The sequence below is a fragment of the Lepidochelys kempii genome, chromosome 2 (assembly GCF_965140285.1).
Source record: "Lepidochelys kempii isolate rLepKem1 chromosome 2, rLepKem1.hap1, whole genome shotgun sequence".
Classification (NCBI taxonomy): Eukaryota; Metazoa; Chordata; order Testudines; family Cheloniidae; genus Lepidochelys; species Lepidochelys kempii.
This window is the reverse complement of record NC_136381.1, coordinates 1,859,766-1,882,510: the sequence shown is the minus strand read 5'-3', so window position 1 is coordinate 1,882,510 and position 22,745 is coordinate 1,859,766. Positions and strand designations below refer to the sequence as shown.

Here is a 22,745-nt window from a genome sequence, read left to right as displayed (position 1 = left end):
GGGTTGGACTAGATGACCTCCTGAGGTCCCTTCCAACCCTGATATTCTATGATTCTAGTGTCCCAGCCCTTCTCGAGGTCACCACCTCTTTGCCAGGGTCGAGCTGCAGACTCCTCCACCCCGGGACCGCTCACTGTAATCCCCAGGGGAACCTTGTTCCTGCAAAAGTCCTTCTCTCTCCAAGGGCCAAGCCACAGGCTCCTCCGCCCTCCCCTCCCGCCCCCGAAACCACTCCTCTCTGAGCCTTCAGCACACCTGGTTCTCATCAATCCCCCTTCGTTTTACTGCTCCCCAGTCACTTATTGCAGGAAGCGCCATCCACGGGGTGCAGTACATCCCATCTCTGCCACCAGTTGTCACGGAGTCCCTGGGTGATGTCTGGAACTGCTTTCTACAAAGCCAGGCAGGACTCTGGTGAAGTCTCCTCTCTGGGAGCAGACTGTCTGCAGGGCAAGAAGCTCACACAGCTTCCACCTTCCTGGGTTTGACCTCCGAGAATTCAGCATCCTCTGCCCCTCCGTGCGCTTCCCACAGGTGTCCACCCAGGTGGGGTCCTGTGGAAGCCAGAGGGTCCTGCCCCCCAACTCCGCAGTCAGACGTGACTCTTAGCCAGCCAGTAAAACAGAAGTTTATTAGATGACAGGAACACAGTCTAAACAGAGCTTGTAGGTACAGAGAACAGGATCCCTCAGCTGGGTCCATTTTCGGTGGCAATGAGCCAGACAACCATGTCTGCCCTTCACTCCATGTCCCAGCCAGCCCCAAACTGAAACTCTCTCCAGCCCCACCTCCTCTGGGCTTTGTCCCTTTCCTGGGCCAGGAGGGTACCTGATTCCTTTGTTCTCCAACCCTTTAGCTCTCACCTTGCAGGGGGGAAGGGAAGGGACCAGGCCATCCGTTGCCAGGTGTGACTAAGTGGGACTGTTCTTAATGTTTCCTCTGACTAGTGTAGGGGTGCCTCAGTTTCCCCTATGCAGTTCTTAAGTATCTAGGGGGTGGGATAAGGGTGTATGATCATTGCAGAACCCTAGAGGACAGGTGTGTGCAGGGGTCTGGACACAGAGAATGGCCGACACCCTGTTTCCTGGCAACTGATGGCCTGGCCCTTGCACCCTGCCAGGTGAGATAGCAGCTGTTCCCCCAGCAAACCCTGTCATTGCGGCACAGCTCAATGCTGCCGTCCCTCTGCCCTGCCCCTTGGAGGGGTCTGGCCCCTTCGCGGGCGCTGAGCTCCGGGCACGGCCGGCCCCCTTCGCGGGCGCTGAGCTCCGGGCACGGCCGGCCCCCGTCGCGGGCGCTGAGCTCCGGGCACGGCCGGCCCCCGTCGCGGGCGCTGAGCTCCGGGCACGGCCGGCCCCCGTCGCGGGCGCTGAGCTCCGGGCACGGCCGGCCCCCGTCGCGGGCGCTGAGCTCCGGGCACGGCCGGCCCCCGTCGCGGGCGCTGAGCTCCGGGCACGGCCGGCCCCCGTCGCGGGCGCTGAGCTCCGGGCACGGCCGGTCCCGTCGCGGGCGCTGAGCTCCGGGCACGGCCGGTCCCGTCGCGGGCGCTGAGCTCTGGGTATGGCGGGTGCTGAGCTCTGGGTATGGCTTGTAGTCCATCTTTGTGTGGAATGTTGGTGTAGAGGGCTTCTACATCCATAGTGGCCACAAGCCGTCAAAACACTATCCCCGATAATGTCACGGCTAACCTGGTGGCTGAAATTTGTGACTTTGTCCTTACCCATAACTATTTCACATTTGGGGACAATGTATACCTTCAGATCAGCGGCACTGCTATGGGTACCCGCATGGCCCCACAGTATGCCAACATTTTTATGGCTGACTTAGAACAACGCTTCCTCAGCTCTCGTCCCCTAACGCCCCTACTCTACTTGCGCTATATTGATGACATCTTCATCATCTGGACCCATGGAAAAGAAGCCCTTGAGGAATTCCACCATGATTTCAACAATTTCCATCCCACCATCAACCTCAGCCTGGTCCAGTCCACACAAGAGATCCACTTCCTGGACGCTACAGTGATAATAAACAATGGTCACATAAATACCACCCTATACCGGAAACCTACTGACCTCTATTCCTACCTACATGCCTCCAGCTTTCACCCTGACCACACCACACGATCCATCATCTACAGCCAAGCTCTGCGATACAACCGCATTTGCTCCAACCCCTCAGACAGAGACAAACACCTACAAGATCTCTATCAAGCTTTCTTACAACTACAATACCCACCTGCGGAAGTGAAGAAACAGATTGATAGAGCCAGAAGAGTTCCCAGAAGTCACCTACTACAGGACAGGCCTAACAAAGAAAATAACAGAACGCCACTAGCCGTCACCTTCAGCCCCCAACTAAAACCCCTCCAACGCATCATCAAGGATCTACAACCTATCCTGAAGGATGACCCAACACTCTCACAAATCTTGGGAGACAGGCCAGTCCTTGCCTACAGACAGCCCCGCAACCTGAAGCAAATACTCACCAACAACCACATACCACACAACAGAACCACTAACCCAGGAACTTATCCTTGCAACAAAGCCCATTGCCAACTGTGCCCACATATCTATTCAGGGGACACCATCACAGGGCCTAATAACATCAGCCACACTATCAGAGGCTCGTTCACCTGCACATCCACCAATGTGATATATGCCATCATGTGCCAGCAATGCCCCTCTGCCATGTACATTGGTCAAACTGGACAGTCTCTACGTAAAAGAATAAATGGACACAAATCAGATGTCAAGAATTATAACATTCATAAACCAGTCGGAGAACACTTCAATCTCTCTGGTCACGCAATCACCGACATGAAGGTCACTATCTTAAAACAAAAAAACTTCAAATCCAGACTCCAGCGAGAAACTGCTGAATTAGAATTCATTTGCAAATTGGATACTATTAATTTAGGCTTAAATAGAGACTGGGAGTGGCTAAGTCATTATGCAAGGTAGCCTATTTCCCCTTGCTTTTTCCTACCCCCCCCCCCCCGACGTTCTGGTTAAACTTGGATTTAAACTTGGAGAGTGGTCAGTTTGGATGAGCTATTGCCAGCAGGAGAGTGAGTTTATGTGTGTGTGTGTTCCCGGGGGGGGAGAGGGGGACACAACCTGGATTTGTGCTGGAAATGGCCCACCTTGATTATCATGCACATTGTAGGGAGAGTGGTCACTTTTGATAAGCTATTACCACCAGAATAGTGAGTTTGTGTGTGGGGTTTTTGGAGGGGGGTGAGGGAGTGAGAGAACCTGGATTTGTGCTGGAAATGACCCACCTTGATTATCATACACATTGTGAAGAGAGTGGTCACTTTGGATGGGCTATTACCAGCAGGAGAGTGAGTTTGTGGGGGGGGGGGGGCGGAGGGTGAGAAAACCTGGATTTGTGCTGGAAATGGCCCAACTTGATGATCACTTTAGATAAGCTATTACCAGCAGGACAGTGGGGTGGGAGGGGGTATTGTTTCATGGTCTGTGTGTGTATATAATGTCTACTGCAGTTTCCACGGTATGCATCCGATGAAGTGAGCTGTAGCTCACGAAAGCTCATGCTCAAATAAATTGGTTAGTCTCTAAGGTGCCACAAGTCCTCCTTTTCTTTTTGCAAAGACAGACTAACACGGCTGTTACTCTGAAACCAACATATTCCATAGTATTCAAGATGTGGGCATACCATGGATTTATACAGAGGCAATATGATGCTTTCTGTTTTATTCTCTATCCCTTTCTTAATGTTTCCCAGCAGTCTGTTTGCATTTTTGACTGCCGCTGCACATTGAGTGGAGGTTTTCAGAGAACTCTCCACAATGACTCCGAGATCTTTCTTGAGTGGGAACAGCCAATTTGGACCCCATCATTGTATATGTATAGTTGGGATTATATTTTCCAATGTGCATTACTTTGCATTTATCAGCACTGAATTTCATCTGCCATTTTGTTGCCCAGTCACCCAGTTTTGTGAGATCCCTTTGTAGCTCTTCACAGTCTGCCTGGGACTTAACTATCTTGAGCAATTTTGTATCATTTGCAAATTTTGCCACCTCACTGTTTACTCCCTTTAGTGGTATGTATAGATCACTGGCAACTTGTTGCAATAGTCCCGGTAATGGCAGTGGTCATTCGGTGGAGAAGGCTGTTGTCAGTTGTTGGCTGCCTGTGTTCTCTCTGTGTGCTGAACCTGACCAGAGCTGGTACAGCACATGGACTGTTGCTCAGAGTGTAACTTTTGCTCACTTTGGTTCAGGCCTCAGGCCTCGCACCAGGCCCCGGGCTCTCTTTCCCTATTACAAAAACAGAGGAGGAGTGACCACCTCATTCGAGGATGATGCAGAGGCACCCATCAGGACCTGTGAATCCAGTTCCACTCCTCCTCCTCGTCTACTGACAGAACCGGGAGGCGAGGAGCAGTGGGACTCGAGAGGGGCGCAGATATCTGCCATAAGGAACTCACAGATCCCAATAATGCAAGAAAGAGGGATCGATTGGTTGCAGGAGAACCCCAAGGAAATCTGTACCAGCAGTCCCTGGGGGGGAAGGGGTGTCGTATCCAGCAAGATGACGAGGGTAACCCTGTCACGGAGTCCCTGGGCAATGCTCTGGAACTGCTCCCCATGAAGCCAGTCAGGACTCTGGGGAAGTCTCCTTTCTGTGAGCAGCCTGTCTTCAGGACACACAGCTCACACAGCTTCCACCTTCCTGGGTCTGTCCTCGGAGCATTCAGCATCCTCTGCCCCTCCGTGCGCTTCCCACAGTGAGTCCTATCAGGCGGGGTCCCGGGGAAGCCAGAGGGTCCTGCCCCCCATCTCTGCAGTCAGACGGGAATCTCAGCTAGCCAGTAAAACTGAAGGTTTATTAGACCACAGGAACATAGTCTAAAACAGAGCCTGTAGGTGCAGAGAATAGCACCCCTCCGCTGGGTCCATTTTGGGGGGGAGTGAGCCAAACAACCACGTCTGCGCTTCACTTCATGACCCCAGCCAGCCCCAAAACTGACGCACTCTCCAGCCCCTCCTCCCCTGGGCTTTGTTCCTTTCCTGGGCCAGGAGGTCACCTGATTCCTTTGTTCTCCAACCCTTTAGCTCTCACCTTGCAGGGGGGAAGGGCCCAGGCCATCAGTTGCCAGGAAACAGGGTGTCAGCCATTCTCTGTGTCCAGACCCCTGCACACACCTGCCCTCTAGGGCTCTGCAAGGATCATACACCCTTACCCCACCCCCTAGATACTTAAGAATTGCATGGGGGAAACTGAGGCACCCCCACACTAGTCAGAGGAAACATTAAGAACAGTCCCCTTCGTCACAAACCCCTTGACTATCAGGGTTCAATTGCCTCAGAGAGTCCTCTGAGTCCAAGACCTGCTCCACTGGTAGAAGTGGTGACGTTGGTACCGGGACACTCCTGCCAGATGGCCGGAAGGGAGATGGCTCCTGGGACAATGGTGCAGACTCCTCCTCCGGAGTAAGAACATCCCTCTGGAGGGCTGGGCCAGAGAGAAGTGGAGACTACAGATAAGGGAGGAATATATGCTCTGGTGTTGTATAAGTCTCGGGACACCCTGGTGTTCAAGAGGTTCCTGTAGTTAAATCTGATTGACCTGGTTCATCAGCTGGTGTTTAGACAGACGAAGCGATACAGACAATAGGTTTGGACCTGCACTTGTAGATGGAACCAGTGAATATCTATCCTTATGCTTCAGTACCAAGGTGACCAACAGAACCAGCGGATCCTTCTTTCTATGTGTCTTGCACTCTGATCCAGGAGTCTTCAATAGAGTCAGTTCCTTAAGTTCCATATGTGACGTCTTACCCAAGCTGGACAGACTCAGGGAGGAAGCGTGTTTTTTCACGGACAGTCCTCAATGGGGATCTGTCCTTACACCCAGGAGAGTGCTCTCTACCATCAAGGGCAGCCCTGAAAGAAGAGATCTTAGGCTTAGATGTTGAGGGCTTTGCTCCAAGGCACGTACTTGGAGGGGCACTGTTGATCAGTTAAGGCTGATTACAGCGGGTCTCCCTGGCCCAAATCGGAGAGGGGTCTCATAGCCTTCTCCATCACGTGACTCCATAGGTGAAACTCTCAGGCTTCTTGAGTTCTGGGTGGGAAGGAGCAACAGAGATATGCGCCTCACCCAGACAATATAGGCAATGCTGATGTTCATCACTGATGGAGAAGGATCGAGGGACTCTGGGCACAGTCCTGGCGCTGGGGAGGCGTTTCCCAACCAGGGAGAAAGAAATACTCTAAACTGTACTATAAACTTTAACTGCTAACTACTAATCTCAGAATATAACTATTTACAAATGCTTTCTTTATAGGTTATGCACCAAAGTGGAGGGCACAGTTCTGACTTGGGCCAGGCAGCGGTAAGAAGGAACTGGAGAGGTATCAACACACACGGTCTCTTACACCCCTGATCAGGAGCATGAGGAGAACTACTACACATGTGTGGGCCAATGGACACTGCTCTGAAAAATTTCTGGACTGGGGTGCATGGCGCGCACTCATACCCACATTTAGAATACACTTAGAGACCATCAATCTATGAAGAATGTGCACCTAAGGGGTCAGATGGGTCTTCAATATGGAAGCTGAAGTCACCAAGGATGAGTGTGAAAGACTGGGAAGGTAAGAGAGCCAAGATTTGAAATCGAAGAGGAAGGCTGAGGGGGAGGAACTGGATGGACAGTAGATGACAGCAACATGGGGGGGGGGAGCGGAGAGTCGGGTACAGTGCTGTTCAAAAAGAGAAGAAAGTGGGAAGGGAGAGGGTGGAGGGACTTGAAGCAGCAGGAACAGGAGAGAAAAAGCCCAACACCCCCACCCTGGTCTGTTCCAGGCAGGGAATGAGAGAAAAGAAGAGACCTCCTAAGAGGGCAGCAGCAGAGGCCATGGCAGACAAAGGGATCTAGGTCTCAGAAAGCCAAGAACTGGAGGGAACAAGATACAAAGAGGTCATGGATGACAAATCTTTTCAGAGAAGGAGCAGGTGTTCCAGAGAGTAGGTGTTCCAGAGACAGTGGGGAAGGGGGGGTGGGTGGTGTGTGTGTGTGTGGTGGTCATGGGGAGATGAATATGGGAAATAGAAAGGGGGTTAAGGTAGGACTTGGTCTGTGCTAGTGGAAGGAAAGGAGAGAGGGGAAGAGGAGCAGGTAGGGATGGTGGGAACTGTAGAACGGTGAGGGTACCAAGGATGGGAAAATGGAGCCAGTGGTGGGGAAGGAGGATGGATTAAGAATAGATGCAGTGACAGCCACTCTCAGTATGTAACATGTCCCCACCTCCTCTACACACACACACGTACAACCACCAATACCTGTATACTTTATTTTGGAAGAATATCAAGTATTTTTATTTTATAAACACAAAAAGGCACAAATACAATGCATGATTCAAGCAATGCTACAAATCATCATATTGGTATAAGGCAAAAACAGTTTGTCAGCTGAAGTGATGCACCGAGAGACATTTTCAGTCAGGCTGGGTCTCTGACATCCTAGTAGTTTATCTGCTTTACCTCAAAGCGTCCTGCATTCAGTTAAAAACAAAACAAAAAACAACCCTGCCCAACAGCATAAAAATTCTTACAGCACTTGCAAATTTAGCAGCAGGCTGCACTACTCATCCTGCAGTGAGGCAGCATTGCAAGGAAAGGATGGAAACACATTAAAAAGGAGAAACAAGACAGTGAAAACACAAAGGGTGGGGGCAATACTATTAAACAGATCACTGTGCTCCATAGCTCTGTTCAGCAAAGACTCCATTATGAACCTAATCAGAACTGGGAATATTTAGAGAAAGCAAAACTGAACAGTTAATCCAGGAAGATTTAACTGTACTACACAGATTCCTCTTCAACAAAATTCTCATCTTCACTGAGACCAGCTCCAAAGACCACTGAAATCATTGAGAGTCTCTACTTGATTTCAGTGGGCTGTGGATCAAGCCCCACTTGCATCCACTGCCACTGTAACACTGCAGGGCTTTATGATACAGAAAAGTATAATGTGACTTCAGGCTCTCTCAGAAACAATGTCCTTATAGGACACAAAACTCAGCAATTTCTCACACTTGACACACAGTAACTCCAAGAACTCACTCTCACCACATGGAAGTTTTGGTTACACCTCACCAGAAGGCCAGGGAGAGGTTTTAATGTAGATTAGCATAATCCCCTAAGTAAACAAAACACATTATCTTTTCAGGTTAGACCTTTCCTACTTTCTTTCCACTTCTGCTGAAGTTCGAGCACAACCTGTCTGTATTTGAAAAGCTCCATAACAGGCAGGATAAGCTGATTCTCCAGCACCATCCTAACTCAATTTGGACTTCATCCATCCCCTCAATTTACAAGGAACAACAAGAAGCTGTTCTTTATTGTTGCAGAAGTTTTCTGTTGATCAAATCACAATCTGTTTTCCTTTCCAAAAATCAGTGGGTCGATGCTTTGGATTAATTGCTTTGGATTAATATGTAGGCTACAGTGTTTTAGCATTTGACTCTATGCATTTTGGATGAGTCTTTGCCTGTTACTCTAAGTTTTTCTTTACCAAAATAGCTTTCACTGGCAGAGAGTTGCTGGCTACACTCTAGAGTCAAGTGTCTTAGCAAAGAGGGAGTCTCGTGAATATCACTTCTGCATGCAGCTGACTCACTTCATTTCTCTTTCAAGAAACAGCCAACCATTGTCCAAATGGATACTTCAGCTTTTCTGTTGTACGCAAACTCCTCCGTTCTGAAAAGAGGCACTGATGCAGCAGGCTACTTCAGAGACAGTGCTCAGAATGCGCTCAGTCAATCGTGTTAAATTATCAGTGTAAGATTACATGACAATCAGTTTCAGAATAATTTTAACAGGAAGGAGTCTATTTCTACAGCCTTTTGGTACTAATGATATATGTACATATATTGTGTGTATACAAGTCAGGTAACAGTCTTTGAATTATAACTAACTAGTGTGGGCTCCATGAATCTTTTGCAGTGTGCGTGTTTCCATTGGTCTCCATTTTATCCACATCAGAACTGTTGTCTTCCTGAGCATTTGGATTTTCCCACTTTCCCCAAACACCCTCTTTGGCTCCGCCATGAAGGATACCTTTATTGTATGCAAGAGGAGAACAAAACATGAGATTGAGACACACCAGTCCTGCTTTGGCACCTGTGCATTTTGGTGCTCTCGTTTGGTGGTTCCCAACCTTTTGCTGGAATCCCATTGGGGAAACACTAATGGCTGGGTGTGTTCTTCTGTTCGGTCCCCCTTGGAGCACCCTTTAAAACAACACTGTCTTTCCCCTCTGTCCATTCTCTCTTTCATCGGGTCTTTATCCGTCCCATCCCCTCCGCCTTTTTTGTCTTGCTTCTTCCTTGTGTGTATTTTTCTCTTTTTATTACTTTTTTTTTTTTAATTCTTATCTGGCAACTGTCTATCCTCTCCCTAGTCCACAAAAAGTCAGCTGTGCCTAACCTATGTACACATGAGCTGCTCCCAGCATTGGCTACAGCAGGGAGCAGTGCAGGGACAGAATGCAGCTCACTTTCCGGGGCCAAACAACTTTCCCTGCCTCCAGTTATTCCTCTTCTCTGCTGCCTTCCCCCTCAACAAGCCTTAAGGTTCCCAAAGGGGTCCCACGTCCCAGTACTCCCGTCATTTACCACGATCAATGCTACCTGTGAAACACATGCAGGAGCTACCGATAGCTGAGGGGAAACAGGGTGTTAACATGTATGAGGGGCTGCTATAGAAAGCTCCTAGACTTGAACAATCCTCCTGATAGCCATGTCATAATTAAGACTGGCAATAGTTTGCGAAGAGCCATACAAAACTCTGGCTTGCAGCTAGTATGAAGATTTACTCCCCCTCAAGGCAAGCATTCCGCTTTGTAAAGCTCTGCTTACAATGGCATACAGCCCCTCAATGTAGGCGCACCCTAGTCCTGCTATTACATGAGCATCTACTGAAAGTCCTCTTAACAAGGACCTGTTTAAAAAGAAAGATCACTCACCTTTACAGTAACCAACGTTCCTCGAGATGTGTGGCCCTTATTTGTATTCTATTGTGGTGCACATGTGCTCTGTGCAACTGAGACTGGAAAATTCTTCCTAGTAGCGTCCTTTGGTCCGCACCTGTGCCCTGTATCTCTTTGTGCTCCAATCCGAAGGCTTTAGGGGTGGTGTGGACTGAATGCCTCTCCAATACCTTCCGAGAGTGATTTGTGGTAGAGAAAGGATCTGACGCAGGAGAGGAGGAGGGTGGGTAGTGGAATACACATAGGAACCACATCTCAAAGAACTCAGGTCATTTACATTACTGTTCTTTCTTCAAGTGATGGTCCCTGTGTGTATTCCACTGTGGGTGACTCCCAAGTAGCATTCAGCAAGGAGGAGGGCGAGAGGACCTGTATTGCACCATCAACTCTAGGACCACTGTACTGAAGAACGCAACCGCAGAAGAGGGTTGCACCAGTGCAGAATGTCTAGTAAAGGTTTGCACAGAGTTCCATGTTGTCACTGTACAGATCTCCAGGAGGGAAAAATCCTGAAGAGATGGCCCTGAAGCAGTCTGGGCTCTGGTCAAGTGAGCCCTCACTCTGACGAGTCATCATCCCCGCAAGATCATAGCAAAGGCACACAACCAGAAATCAGTTTGGAAAGACTCTGAGAGAGGAAACTGCTTCTCCTTTCACCTGCTCAGCAAAGGAAACCAAGAGTCTCAGATTTCTGGGAGGGTTCAGACCTTTGTAGGTAGAAAGCTATGGCTTGAGGGACGTCCAGAGAGTGGAACTTCCTGTCCTCCCTGATGGCGTGAGGTTTTGGGGAGAAGACCAAAAGGTGTATGACCTGGTTAATGTGGAATTCAGAGGGAATCTTTGGAATGAACTTGCGGTGTAACCTCAAAACTACCTTACTCTAGGGAGCACTACATAGGGAGTCTGCCATAAAGGCCCTGAGCTCACCCACTCTTCTGGCAGAGGTGATTGCAGTCAGGAAGGCTACCTTCATATTCAGGTGAAGAAGGGAGCAAGGGGCCAATGGTACAAATAGAGGATTCATGAGTGTTGACAAAGCCAAGCTGAGGTCCCAAGACAGTGCTGGTTTCAATACTGGAGGAAAAGTTCTGGCAAGGCCTTTCAGGAATCTTAGGGTTGGGCTACACGTGTGAGTTAAGGCGCATTAAAGCAGCCCCAGGCACCCTAGCTCACTACCCGTCCACTAGGGTGCTCCTGGTTCTCCACCTAGGCGAGAAGATTAACACTTGGTACACCCTGGCTGAAACGCCCAGGCATCAGCGTGAACATTATTGCGCTCTGATCGGCCTCCGGAAACGTCCCCTAATCCCCTCAGGTCAAGTGGCCACTCTTCTCATTGTTTTTGAATCACTGTAGGAATGCGGATATGCCCTTTGAAAGCTCAGTTTCTGACAGCCAGCTGCTTATCTACTCCGAGACAAAGCAACCCTTACTGTGGAATGCTGTGCGAGAGAGAGGGGTGGGGGGTCTGCTGCTGTCTGAACTTACAAGACAGCATGCTGACATGCTCTCAGCCCCCCCAAAACCCACTCTCTCTCCCCCCACATACACACAACACACTCCACCCCCCCAATTTGAAAAGCACGTTGCAGTCACTTGCATGCTGGGATAGCTGCCCATAATGCACCGCTCCCAATGCCGCTGCAAGAGCCGTAAATGTGGCCACGCCAGTGCGCTTGAAGCTGTCAGTGTGGACAGACTTCAGCGCTTTCCCTACTGCACTCTCCCAAGGCGGCTTTAACTCAAAGCGCTCTACATCTGCAAGCGTAGCCATGCCCCGAGTTGTAGGTTGGGTGAAGACTGAGTAGCCGTCAACCAGGAATTGGAAGGCGTTAATTGATGTCAAATGCACACACTGGAAACAGAGATAGCCCCAGATTCTTCAGGGAAAGAAGGTAGTCTAAGAGTAGGAATGTCCAAATCCTCTGGGGTTATGTGCCGAAGTTGGCACCGGACAAAAAATCTCTTCCATTTAGGCCCACAACACTGTCTCGTGGGGAGTTTTCTGCTATTACGGAGTACGGATTGTAGCTCCTTGGAGCACGATTCCTCTAAGCTCGTCATCCTTCCCAATACCAGGCTGTTAGAAGGATGCTGGGTTAGGATAGTTGATCCTACCTCTGTTCTGTGTTAGAAGGTTTGGAAATGGATGGATATGCATGCCCGGGAACACTGACATCTGAAGGATGCTAGTGAACCAGAACTGCCTCAGCCGGTAGGATGCCATGAGAATCACCAACACACTGTCCTCCTTGATTTTCTTTAGGACTCAGGGCAAAAGGGTGGCGGGGTGGGAAGGCATACATCAGCAGCTCCAAACACTGAACCAGGAAAGAATCCCCTCTGGAAACGTGACCCCAAGCTGCTTGGGAATATTAGGTCGGGCATTTCTTGTTGTCCTTGGGCATGAAGAGATCCCATAATGGGAATCCCCACTGGAAGATGTTTTGTACCACCAAGTTGTGTAGTTCCCACTTGTGGTCCTGCGGAAGCTTGTGAGTGGAATCCTGGGCTTCCTCCAGAAGAATCTGAAGAGACTCTGGAATTCACACCTTGAAATTGCTTGTAGTCATTGGGTAGTGATGATGTGGCTGGTATCACCACCTCATCAGGGAATGTGGAAGAGTGCTGCATGGGGGTTGAGCCATTCTGTCTGCTTGGGTTGATCTTCCTCACAGTACTTATGAGGGAGCTGAGGATACTCCCTTTGCAGTGATCCTTGTGTAGACGCCTGCAGAGATCCCTTTAAGTCAGGCGGTCTGCAGTAGGGATCCCAGGAACTCCAATGTCCAGGGGATGGGATCATAATAAGGAAGTGGTGACAAAGGGGAGGGTACCAGGAGAGTCTGGAGCCCCTATCTTGGCAAAAATTTACTCCTGGGGAAATTCCGCGCCACTGCAGGTGCGCATAATTAATGAGCCGTGCATACTTTAATTTTGTTGCGCAGAAAAAAGCTTCTGCTGAAAAGTGGCTACAGTTCCATCTTTTGCCCACCAGAGGGTGCTGTGGCGATAGAACACAGCAGCAACTCCCAGCCAGCTAGGGAAGAGAAAGAGCCTGCCTTCTTCGCAGCACCTGCCAGGTCAGGAGCTATGGAGAGACAGAGCATGGGGCGCTGGGCGGGGGGTCAGATAGGGGCTCACAAGGGCTAGTGTGGGAGGACAGACTGGGGCAAGGGCTGAATGGGAGTGGAGGCACAGGGCGACATGGTAATGGGGGATGGGGTGCAGAGCTACATAGGGATAGGGGGTGGCTGGGTGGGGGCACAGACACATTGGGACAGGGGGAGGGGGTACAGAGCCACACAGGGACAAGGCGTGGTTGGGTGAGGGCACAGAGACACATGGGGATGGGGGAGGGGGTGCAGGGCACCATGGGGATGGGAAAAGTGGGTATCTGAGTGGAGGTGGAGGAACACATGTGGACAGGGGGTGCAAGGACACATGTGGATGGGGGGGAGTGGGTGTTTGAGTGGGGGTGGAGGGACACATGTGCCTGACTGAATGGGTGAGGCTAGGGGTCAGCCAGGCTCTACATGGGGGAAAACTCTCTAGCAGTCCCTCCTTGCCCCCCCCCCCCGAAAAACCTGTTCCATACTTTTCCCACCCATACCCGACAACCCTCCAAGTTCACACCCAGTCTCCTTCCCAGTAATTATTTCCCTCTCCCTCAGCTTCTCCGTTACCCCTCACTCCCCGCAGACTTTGCACTGCTTCTGTGGGGGGTGCAGGAAATATGGTTCTGTATTGTAGTTTAAATCAATTATTACTCAGAGTTCTGTATTAATATGCCTAGTAAGGAATCTTTTTGCCAAAAAACATTTTCTGAATCTTTTTTGTTGTCTGTATTGTTACAGAACACACTTGTTGACAAATATTTTGAAATAAATGACCAAAAATAATTGAAACTGGTGTGATTATATTGTGTTATTTTGACAAATAAAATATGCAGAATTTGAAAATATCGTGCACAGAATTTTAAAATTTTTGTTACAGAATTTTTAGGCACAGAATTCCCCCAGGAGTAAACATTGCTTCTTGAAGCAGGTAGAGGGACACTGACTCAGTCTCTATCTCACCAGAAGAATAGGATTCTTCAGACTCCACGGATAAAGCCATTGACAATACTGGCAAATGGTGCCTCAAAAGGTATGGGTATCTCCTTATAGATCACTGGTTCCACAAGTATCAGCAACTCTGTGTTGGAATAAAAGCCAGATCCTCCAGGACAGTGAGCCCAGGTCTACCAGAAGGAGAGCGGGAGGGATTGCTACCTCCCAGTGGAGCTGACAGTAGTGATTTAAGTTGGGTGCTAGACGATGGAACCACCAAGTCCCTTTTGGTGCTGTGGTGCAGTGCCGACAGTGCAGCCGGTGCTCACTCCCTCCTGTTTCCAGTACTGGGGCTGGTCCTGCCCCTTCCACAGCTGGCTGCTTAGGGCTGCTCTTGGCCCTCAGTATTGACAGATCAGCCCCTGGGTCCCAGTGAGCTCCGAACATACCAATACTGGGATGTGATTTGGAAGGTGGAGGAGAAGTGATTCTCTTTTCAGAGGCCTTATGAGCGGACCTTTCCTGTTTCTGATGGGGTGTTTGATCTTACCCTCCTCCTGTCTCTTGTCAGCGTTCTCAGGCTTGGTATCAGACGATCCAGAGCTGGAGTGTGTCAGCCTGAAAGGCCATTATTAGGGAACTGCTGACGACGCACGAGGGGGTCTGTGTTTGTGCGTGACAGAGAGAGAGAGGGACGTGGGATTGGACTGGGGCTTCATTGACTGCTCCATTAGGGTATCTTTGAAGCTGAAATTCATGGGATTGCCATGTTCAAGGTGAAAGTGAACAGCAAATATTGCACATGGAGAGAACGTGGGAGTCTCCAAGGCAATATAAAGCTAGAGGTAGGTCATGCAGGATTTAAAGCCTGGGATCTTAGGCATCCTGAGAACCCTAAATGTTATGGAGGAGAGACATGGGGGGAAAACACAGACCACAAAACACTAACAAAATTAACTACTAAAATACTAGAACTAGCTATTTAAGAAAACTATTTACACCCCCTTGCCCCCCCCAGATTTTTTTTAGCAGGAATGCTAGCAAAAGCTGCAGACAATGAGGAGTTCGGTCTCAGACCGTAAGCTGTAGAAAGGAATTTGAGAGGCAGTCAAGCCACACCTCCCCTTATGCCCTCGATTCGGAGCCCCAGGACACACAAGATGCAGGCACAGACCAATGGATGCTGCTAGTAAGAATTTTCCAGTCTCAGGCACATGGAGCACACGCGCACATAGGGACCGTCACTCAAAGAACCACACACTCGTCCATACACCTAACCAAACACATTCAGAAACAGAGTGGGGTCCTCTGAAATAGATCACTGAGAAGGCAACAAGCCAGTTAAGATTCAGAATGCAACCACCCTTATCAATATGGAAGCAAGGCTCACAGAGATGACAAGTCCAATATAGTTTGCCTTGATCAGAGCAGACATGCTGAGATATGTATGCCCCACAGGCTGCATCTCTTAATTGACTGTAGGCTGCAAAGGTGGTGAAGTTCCTGGTTGGGCACATTTTGGGTGTCCCTTGCCTAGCAAGGACACAGTAACCATTAACAGTTGCCTTTGCTTACCAGCTGCACTTGGAATGGTAAACAGATCGCTTTCATCCTTCACAGTTACCTGAGGAAATAAACAAGAGTTAAAGTTCAGTATACACCCAACTATATGAGCTCCCATGTCTCTCACCCTTCTCTTTACCAGCCACCACAGAAGTGGTTCATTTTTAATTAGCTGCTCAACTATGGCCTATCAGACTCCAATAAATCAGAGAGGGCTGGGACCTATGTTTGCAAGGAAAGAGAAAGCCCTCAAGGTGGTGTTATAAAATAGAAGGGATGCCCAGGGCTCTGACAAGGAAACGAAGCTCTCATGTGGGAAGGCATAAGATGCTCTCAGCAGTAAAGATGCATGGAACTATGTTCCTAGTTAAGGATGAAATCCTCCAGACCAAAGTCAGTGTTCATAGTACTGCACAAGGTTCCAGTTGCATAACTCCCATGAAAACCACAGCCCAGCTGATGGGACTGTCATTGCCCCCCCACAACAGCTGTAACACTCTCCTAGCAGGCTGCTTACATGAGAACTGGATGGTGCCTCAGACATGGACATTCCTGGAAAGGAGGTTGTATTCAACTCGTAAAACGCAGGTGCACACTCTCTGCTTGCGTTCTGCAGGTGACTTGCCATGGACTGTCTGGCTGAGACTACCAGTCTGCCAGGAATGTGTTGGCTGAATTAGAGAAAAAAATATCAAGGAGGGGTATTTAAACAGCAGAAGGCTGAGAGAGATTAAAATAGAGGTCACATCACCGCTAATTCGATACCCACTGGAAACATAGGCCTTGTCTACACTACACAGTTTTGTCGGCAAAACAGTGGAGGGGTACACACTACAGTGAAACTTTTGGCGGCAAAACTCTCTTGTTTTGCCGAAAACCACCTTGACGAGAGGCGTAGAGATTTTTGTGGCAAAGTTAGAGTTATGAAGCGTCAGGGTAGACACTGTGTTCACCTGGCCTCCAGGAAGGATCCCACAGTGCCCACCGTGACCAGTCTGCTCACTATTTTGAACTCCACAGCCCTGCATCCAGCTACACAGGCATGTGCTCCTCCCCTTCCAAAGCTCCAGGAACTGTGGAAATTCCTCAGTGTACAGAGCTCACATAGCTAAGGCCCCCTTGAGCACTACAGCAGCAAACACACTCCTGCCTAGACTACAGGGGAGGGGTAGATCATCTTGGTCTGTAGGCAGACGAGGCTGTGGGAGAATTCAGAGGGAATCTCAGAATCATTAATGTGGAATCCTGCTCTCCTCTGCACTAGGAACACAGTGGCAGGTAGGTAGGGTGGAGGGCGGGAGAGACACTGCTGTGCAGAGCTGGGGTTGATGGCGGGTGGTGTATCCCCCTCCCTCTGCCTCAGGATTAGTTGCTTCTGGCTGCTCTCTGAACTTAAAAGAGACCACATGCTGACACTCACTCTCCCCCAACACACGCACTGTCTCTCTCTTCCCCCCCGCCCCATCACACACACTCCCCCGCTCCTGTCCCCCACTTCAGATGAAAAGCAGCTGGCAACCTAATAGGATGCCCATGGAAGGATGGGATTGAGAAACCTGCCCCATGTGATGGTGTACCTGCCCCATGAAGCACTGAAAATCCTTCTCAAAGCATCCTGCGGCCAGTTGCACAGTGGGATAGCTACCCACAGAGCACTGCTCTCTGTCTCAATGCAAGAGCTGCTAGTGTGGATGTACTCTGCCGACACAGGGAACATAGTGTTGACACAAAACAGCAGTTTAATTAAAGCGGTGGTGTATGTTGGCATAACTTGCGTCGACAAAACTCTGTAGCATAGACAAGGCCTCAGAAGAAGGACAAAGGTGCAGCGATACCCTGGTGATGCGCCAGAGAAAACCCTAAGAGAGAAAGCAATGAGCCTGAATAGCCTCTTATATTTATTCTGGACAATAAATTTAAATTTAGATTTTCTGGATGTGAAACAAAGACCTTAACTGGAAGAGGTTCTTCATTTACAAAGAGAGGCTGTAGAGACATTGTACTGTAACATTCGGGGCCAAAGCAGTATAATTAATACCAGCTCACAGTAAAAGAGGACTTGTCAAACAAACTTGGGGTTTTTTTTATTTTTGCCTTTTTACTTTCTACTGTCTTCTGCATATTCCCATCTGCAGGGATTTAGCCAGCAATACTAAGAATGTGGATTCTAGCTGGAGAGAGATTGGACAATTGCCATCCCAAAGTAAGCACCCTCCACAGATGCCAAGTCGATGATATTCCTGAGTAAGCCTGTGTACTCAACTCCAAGGAGCTGTATGGAAGTCCTGTGAAGGCAGGGCACTAATACAGCCTTTGCCCTAATGGAATAAGCCCAATCTTCTCAGGAAAAAATGGTTACTCACCTTCTTGCAACTGTTGTTCTTCGACATGTGACGTTCACACCCATTCCAACCAGGTGCACGTGCGCTTTGCACATGACAGCCAGAAGATTTTCCCCTTAGCAGTATCTGGAGGGTTGGCCTGGGCGTCCCCTGGAGTCATGCCTTCATGGCGCCCAATATACGGCCCTGCCGACTTGATACCCGCCTCAGTTCCTTCTTCCCAGCGACTCAGACAGCAGGGTAGGTGGGTGGGTATTGGGAGGGACATGAGCACCACATCCTGAAGAACAGTTACGAGAAGGTGAGTAACCGGTTTTTCTCCTTCGAGTGCTTGTTCATGTCCATTCCAGTCAGGTGACTCCCAAGCTCAAGTTCAGGAGGTGGGGTTGGAGCTGTCCACTGATTGGAGCACGGCTCTACCAAAGGCCACGCTGTCTCAGGCCTGCTGGGCGATTGCATCATGCGCGGTGAAAGTGTGTATGGAGGACCATGTCGCTGCTCTGCAAATTTCTTGGGTGGAAACGTGAGCCAGGAACGCCGCTGAAGAGGCCTGAACCCTGGTGGAGGGGCAGCAACACCTACCAGGTTATAGCACTCATTATGCAGGATGTGATCCATGATGAAATCCACTGAGGAGAGACAGGAAGACCCTTCATTCTGTCCACCACAGCCACGAAGAGTTGGATGGACTTTAGGAACAGTTTTGTTCTCTTGATATAAAAGGCTAGCGCTCTGCAGACATCCAGTGAGCGACGTCTCTGTTCCCTACCACTTGAGTGCGGCTTAGGACAGAACACTGGGAGGAAGATGTCCGGGTTGATGTGAAAATGGGAGACAACCTTCGGGAGGAAAGCCTGCACAAGTCGTGATGAATTCGACTTGTGCCTCCACTAGGGCCCTGGAGCGGCCCTTGATCAGCCAGTCGTCGAGGTACGGGAACACCTGTACCTGGCGCCTGCGCAGTAACGCGGCTGCGATGCCGTGCACTTGGTAAATACTTGAGGCACCGCTGACAGACTGAAAGGGAGGACTGAACTGGTAGTGGTTGTTGCTCACCACAAACCTGAGGTATTTCCTGTGGGACGCAGTTATTGCTATATGAAAGTAGGCGTCCTTCAAGTCTAGTGCAGCATACCAGTCCCATGGATCCAAAGAAGGGATGATGGAGGCCAACAAGACCATGCGGAATTTGAGTTTCTTCATGAACTTGTTGAGTTTGCACAGGTCTAGAATAGGCCTTAGCCCACCTTTGGCTTTTGGTATTAGGAAATACCGGGAATAAAAACCCCTCTCCCTGTAGTCCTGAGGAACCTCTTCCACTGCTCCCAGTGAGAGGAGTGTTTGCACCTCTTGGATAAGGAGTTGCTCGTGAGAGGGGTCCCTGAAGAGGGACGGGGTAGGGGAGTGAAAGGGCAGGAGGGCCGAGAATTGGAGTGAATATCCCCTTTCTACTGTGCAGAGCACCCAACAGTCCAACGTAATGCGAGCACACACAGGGTAGGAAGGGGATAGATGGGACGAAAAGGTAAGGTGGGATGGAGCCAGTCTCTGCACTGTTGTGTCGCCCCAAAGCACACCTTCAAAAGGCCTGCTTCTGGCCTGAGGAGGGTTTAGGCTAGTCAGAGCCCTGGCCGGACGAGGGATGAGGTCTCTTTCTCGAGTTCCTGTTCCTCGGGGGGGGGAGGGGGAGTGAAGAGAGGAAGCCTGAAGTGCTTCCTCTGGGTCACAGGCATGTGGAGGCCCAACAGCCTCAGGGTGGCCTGAGAGTCCTTGAGGCTGTGCAGACGCGAGTCAGTCTTTTCTGAAAACTGACTGACCTTCAAAAGGGAGATCCTGACTTGTCTGCTGCACCATATATGGTAGGCCCGAGAGCTGCATCCAGGAACTCCTCATGGCCACCCCTGTAGCCACTGTACAGGAGACTGCGTCCAACGCCACCCACAGGGACACAAGGGAGATCAATTTGCCCTCCTCCTCTAGTGCGGAGAACTCCGCACAAGAGTCAGAAGGCAGAAGTTCAAAGAACTTTTGCATAGTCCTACAGGTGTTAAAAGTGTATCTGCTAACCACCGCCTGATGGTTAGCAATACGGAGCTACAACCCCAAGTCGAGTATATTTTCCTCCCCCAAAAGGTCCAATTTCTTGGCCTCATGATTCTTGGGAGAAAGTCCCTGGTAGCCCTGCTGCTCATGCTGGTTAGCAGCATCAACGACCAGGGAGTTCGGTTGGGGGTGGGTGTACAAATGTTTCATACCCATGTGAGGGAACAATATACCTCCGCTCGTATCTTTTGGAGGTTGGCGGCAGTGAGGAAGGGGTCTGCTACAGAGTCTTGGTGACATCGCTAATTGTTTTGATCAGTGGCAGCATGATTCGGGGTGGCCCAGGAGGGGAGAGAATATCAATTACTGGATCAGTTTTCTCCACCACCTCCTCCGTTTTGATATTCAGGTTCTGGTCCACCTGTCTCACTCAGCAGCTGCTGAAGGACCCTAAGGTCCTCTAAGGCCGGAGCAGTTGAGGTACCCTCCACCGCCTCGTCCGACGACTAGGATGAGAAGGTGGCGGGAACTGGATTCTGTTCACTGCCCTCAGCCCCTCTGGAGTCCTGCGGGGCAAGGAGCAATGGCACTGTGGACAGCGCTGGGATCGGGGGCCAGGGACGACGCCGAGGACAGTGCAGCAGCTGACACTGTTGTTGGCTGAGGCCATCGACACCGATCTGGAACCCTGGCTTTGATGATAGGCCCAGGGTGTCCAGAAGGGCCACTGAGGAGCCTGCCACTAGCCTGGCCACGGCGCCAGGTAGGGATGTCGATTGCACCGAGAGCAGGATCTTCTGCTCCTACTAAAATGCAAAGACTCTACTTCCGATTCCAAGGTCTCTGACTGAAAGGACCAGGGAGGAACGGAGCCTCTTAGTGCCAGGGATTGGTGCCAAGTTGGGGACCAGAGCAGCTCTCCTGCATGGCCCCCAGTGCCGCAGGCTGATGCAATGGGGATGGCCTCATGGCAGACATCATCGCCGGCTTGCCCACAGAATGTATAGGGCCTGGTATCTGTGCCGGTGACCTCTCCCTCCTAGGAGACAAAGGCAGAGCCGTGAGTACTAACAGGTCCGCTGCTGCCTTGAATGCCTCTGGCGTGGAGGGGAACTGCATGTCCTCATAGCAGCAGGCCGGTGAGCGATGTGGGTCCGGACTCAACTGGACCCCTCCTGGGGCAGGAGTTGATGGGATCCCAGCCAATTGAGCACCCAATGGGGGCTTGCTGGTTAAATGGTCCTTGGATCTAGCTGGGGAGCGCCTCTGTCTGCCTTTTTCTTTTTATGGGGCACCACGGAGCGAGAGCAGTGCCTTACCGATGCCTGCCTGTGGGTGGAGCCATGGCGGTGCTGAGGGTCTGTAACTGAATCCTTCCTCAGTGCCGGCGTGCTGCACACCAAGGATGCGACTCTCGAGGCCAGGTCCGGCGTGGGGTTCCGACTGTGGCCGAAGTGCTGCCTCCATAAGTAAGACTTGGAGTCACTGCTCTCTGTCCTTAAGGGTCCTGGGGCGGAAACTCTTACAGATTTTACAGCGGTTCCTGAGATGCCCCTTGCCAAGACACTTAAGGCACAAGTTTGGGTCGCTTCTTGGCATAAACGTGCCACAGTCTGAGCACAGTTTAAAGCCTGGGGACCAAGGCATAGCCCACTGCCTGAGAAAACACGTCGGGGGGAAACACCCCCCGCAAAGGAAACTTATAAAAAAAGCTAACTATAAACTACTCTTCTGCAAAAATCTAACTATGTACACGAAGAGAGATATTGCGATGCATGTGTTTGCCGAGGCAAGAGCGGTAGGGAGTTCCAGCTAGCCGCACAGGCAGTAAGAAGGAATTATTGGGGAAGGGGAGATGGTGTTGGGTTGGCAAGGCACTATATTGGGCACCATGAAAGCACGACTCCAGGGGGCACCCAGGCCGACCCTACTGATACGGGAAAAATCTTATGGTTGCTGTGCACGCAGCACACGCATACCTGATTGGAATTGACATGAACAAGCACTCGAAGAAAAACTAGAGCTTTAGCTGAAGTGCAGCAGATCTATCCCCAAAACGCTTCCATCCAGATCTTAATGACAGCTTGTATCGAAACCTACAGGCAATCCAGGACAGAAGCAGCCCTGGCACGGAAGGACTTCCTCCAGCTTGAGGACAGCTAGTTGGAGTCCTGGGGCAGCACTGGAAGAACAGGAGGAGCCGTCAGCATAGAAGATGATGGAACGAAGGTCCTGGAGCCAGTCATTTGACCCAAGACCTATCTGTGTTTCCTTGTTGTCTTTAAGAAAGCCTGCCAAATGAGGGAACACCCCAGAGCTCTACTTTCTCTTGCCTGAAGGCAGAAGAACCAACTCTTGGCCCAACTGCATTATATCACAAAGACTGGGCAGCTTGCGGGAACTGCACTAAAACGGAATATCGTGGGTTAGCTGGGAAGACACTGTCTTAGGCGATGTCTACACAGCAGCTGGGAGAGGGTTTCGCAGAGCAGGCAGGCAGACACACGCTAGCACTGCTCAGGCTGGCATGCTAAGAATAGCAGTTCAGCCACAGGAGGCTGCCCAGGCTACTGCCTGAACACAATCCCACCTGACCCTCTGGTTTGGCGAGCTAATCCCAGTCATCCCAGCCACGCTGCTATTCTTAGTGCACGAGCCTGAGCAGAACGAGTGCGTCTGTCTAGCCGTGCTGGGAAGCGCCCTCCCAGCTGCCAGGTAG

At 50.4% G+C, this 22,745-nt stretch overlaps 1 protein-coding gene across 8 annotated transcripts in view; it reads right to left on the bottom strand.

Moving 5' to 3' along the window:
• Positions 1 to 8,435: 8,435 nt before the first annotated feature.
• LOC140906245 (uncharacterized) overlaps positions 8,436 to 22,745 on the bottom strand; it is a 106,743-nt gene continuing 92,433 nt past the window's right edge. For 7 of the 8 annotated variants that reach the window (XM_073329827.2, XM_073329829.2, XM_073329828.2 and 4 more), the window contains 3 exons: positions 16,159 to 16,312; positions 15,654 to 15,702; positions 8,436 to 9,095 (listed from right to left, as the gene is read on the bottom strand). In XM_073329827.2, the coding sequence (XP_073185928.2) occupies positions 8,953 to 9,095; positions 15,654 to 15,702; positions 16,159 to 16,312 (346 nt within the window). In that variant the 3' untranslated portion in view covers positions 8,436 to 8,952. The remainder of the gene's footprint in view (positions 9,096 to 15,653; positions 15,703 to 16,158; positions 16,313 to 22,745) is intronic. The other variant, XM_078851384.1, reaches the window with a different exon arrangement.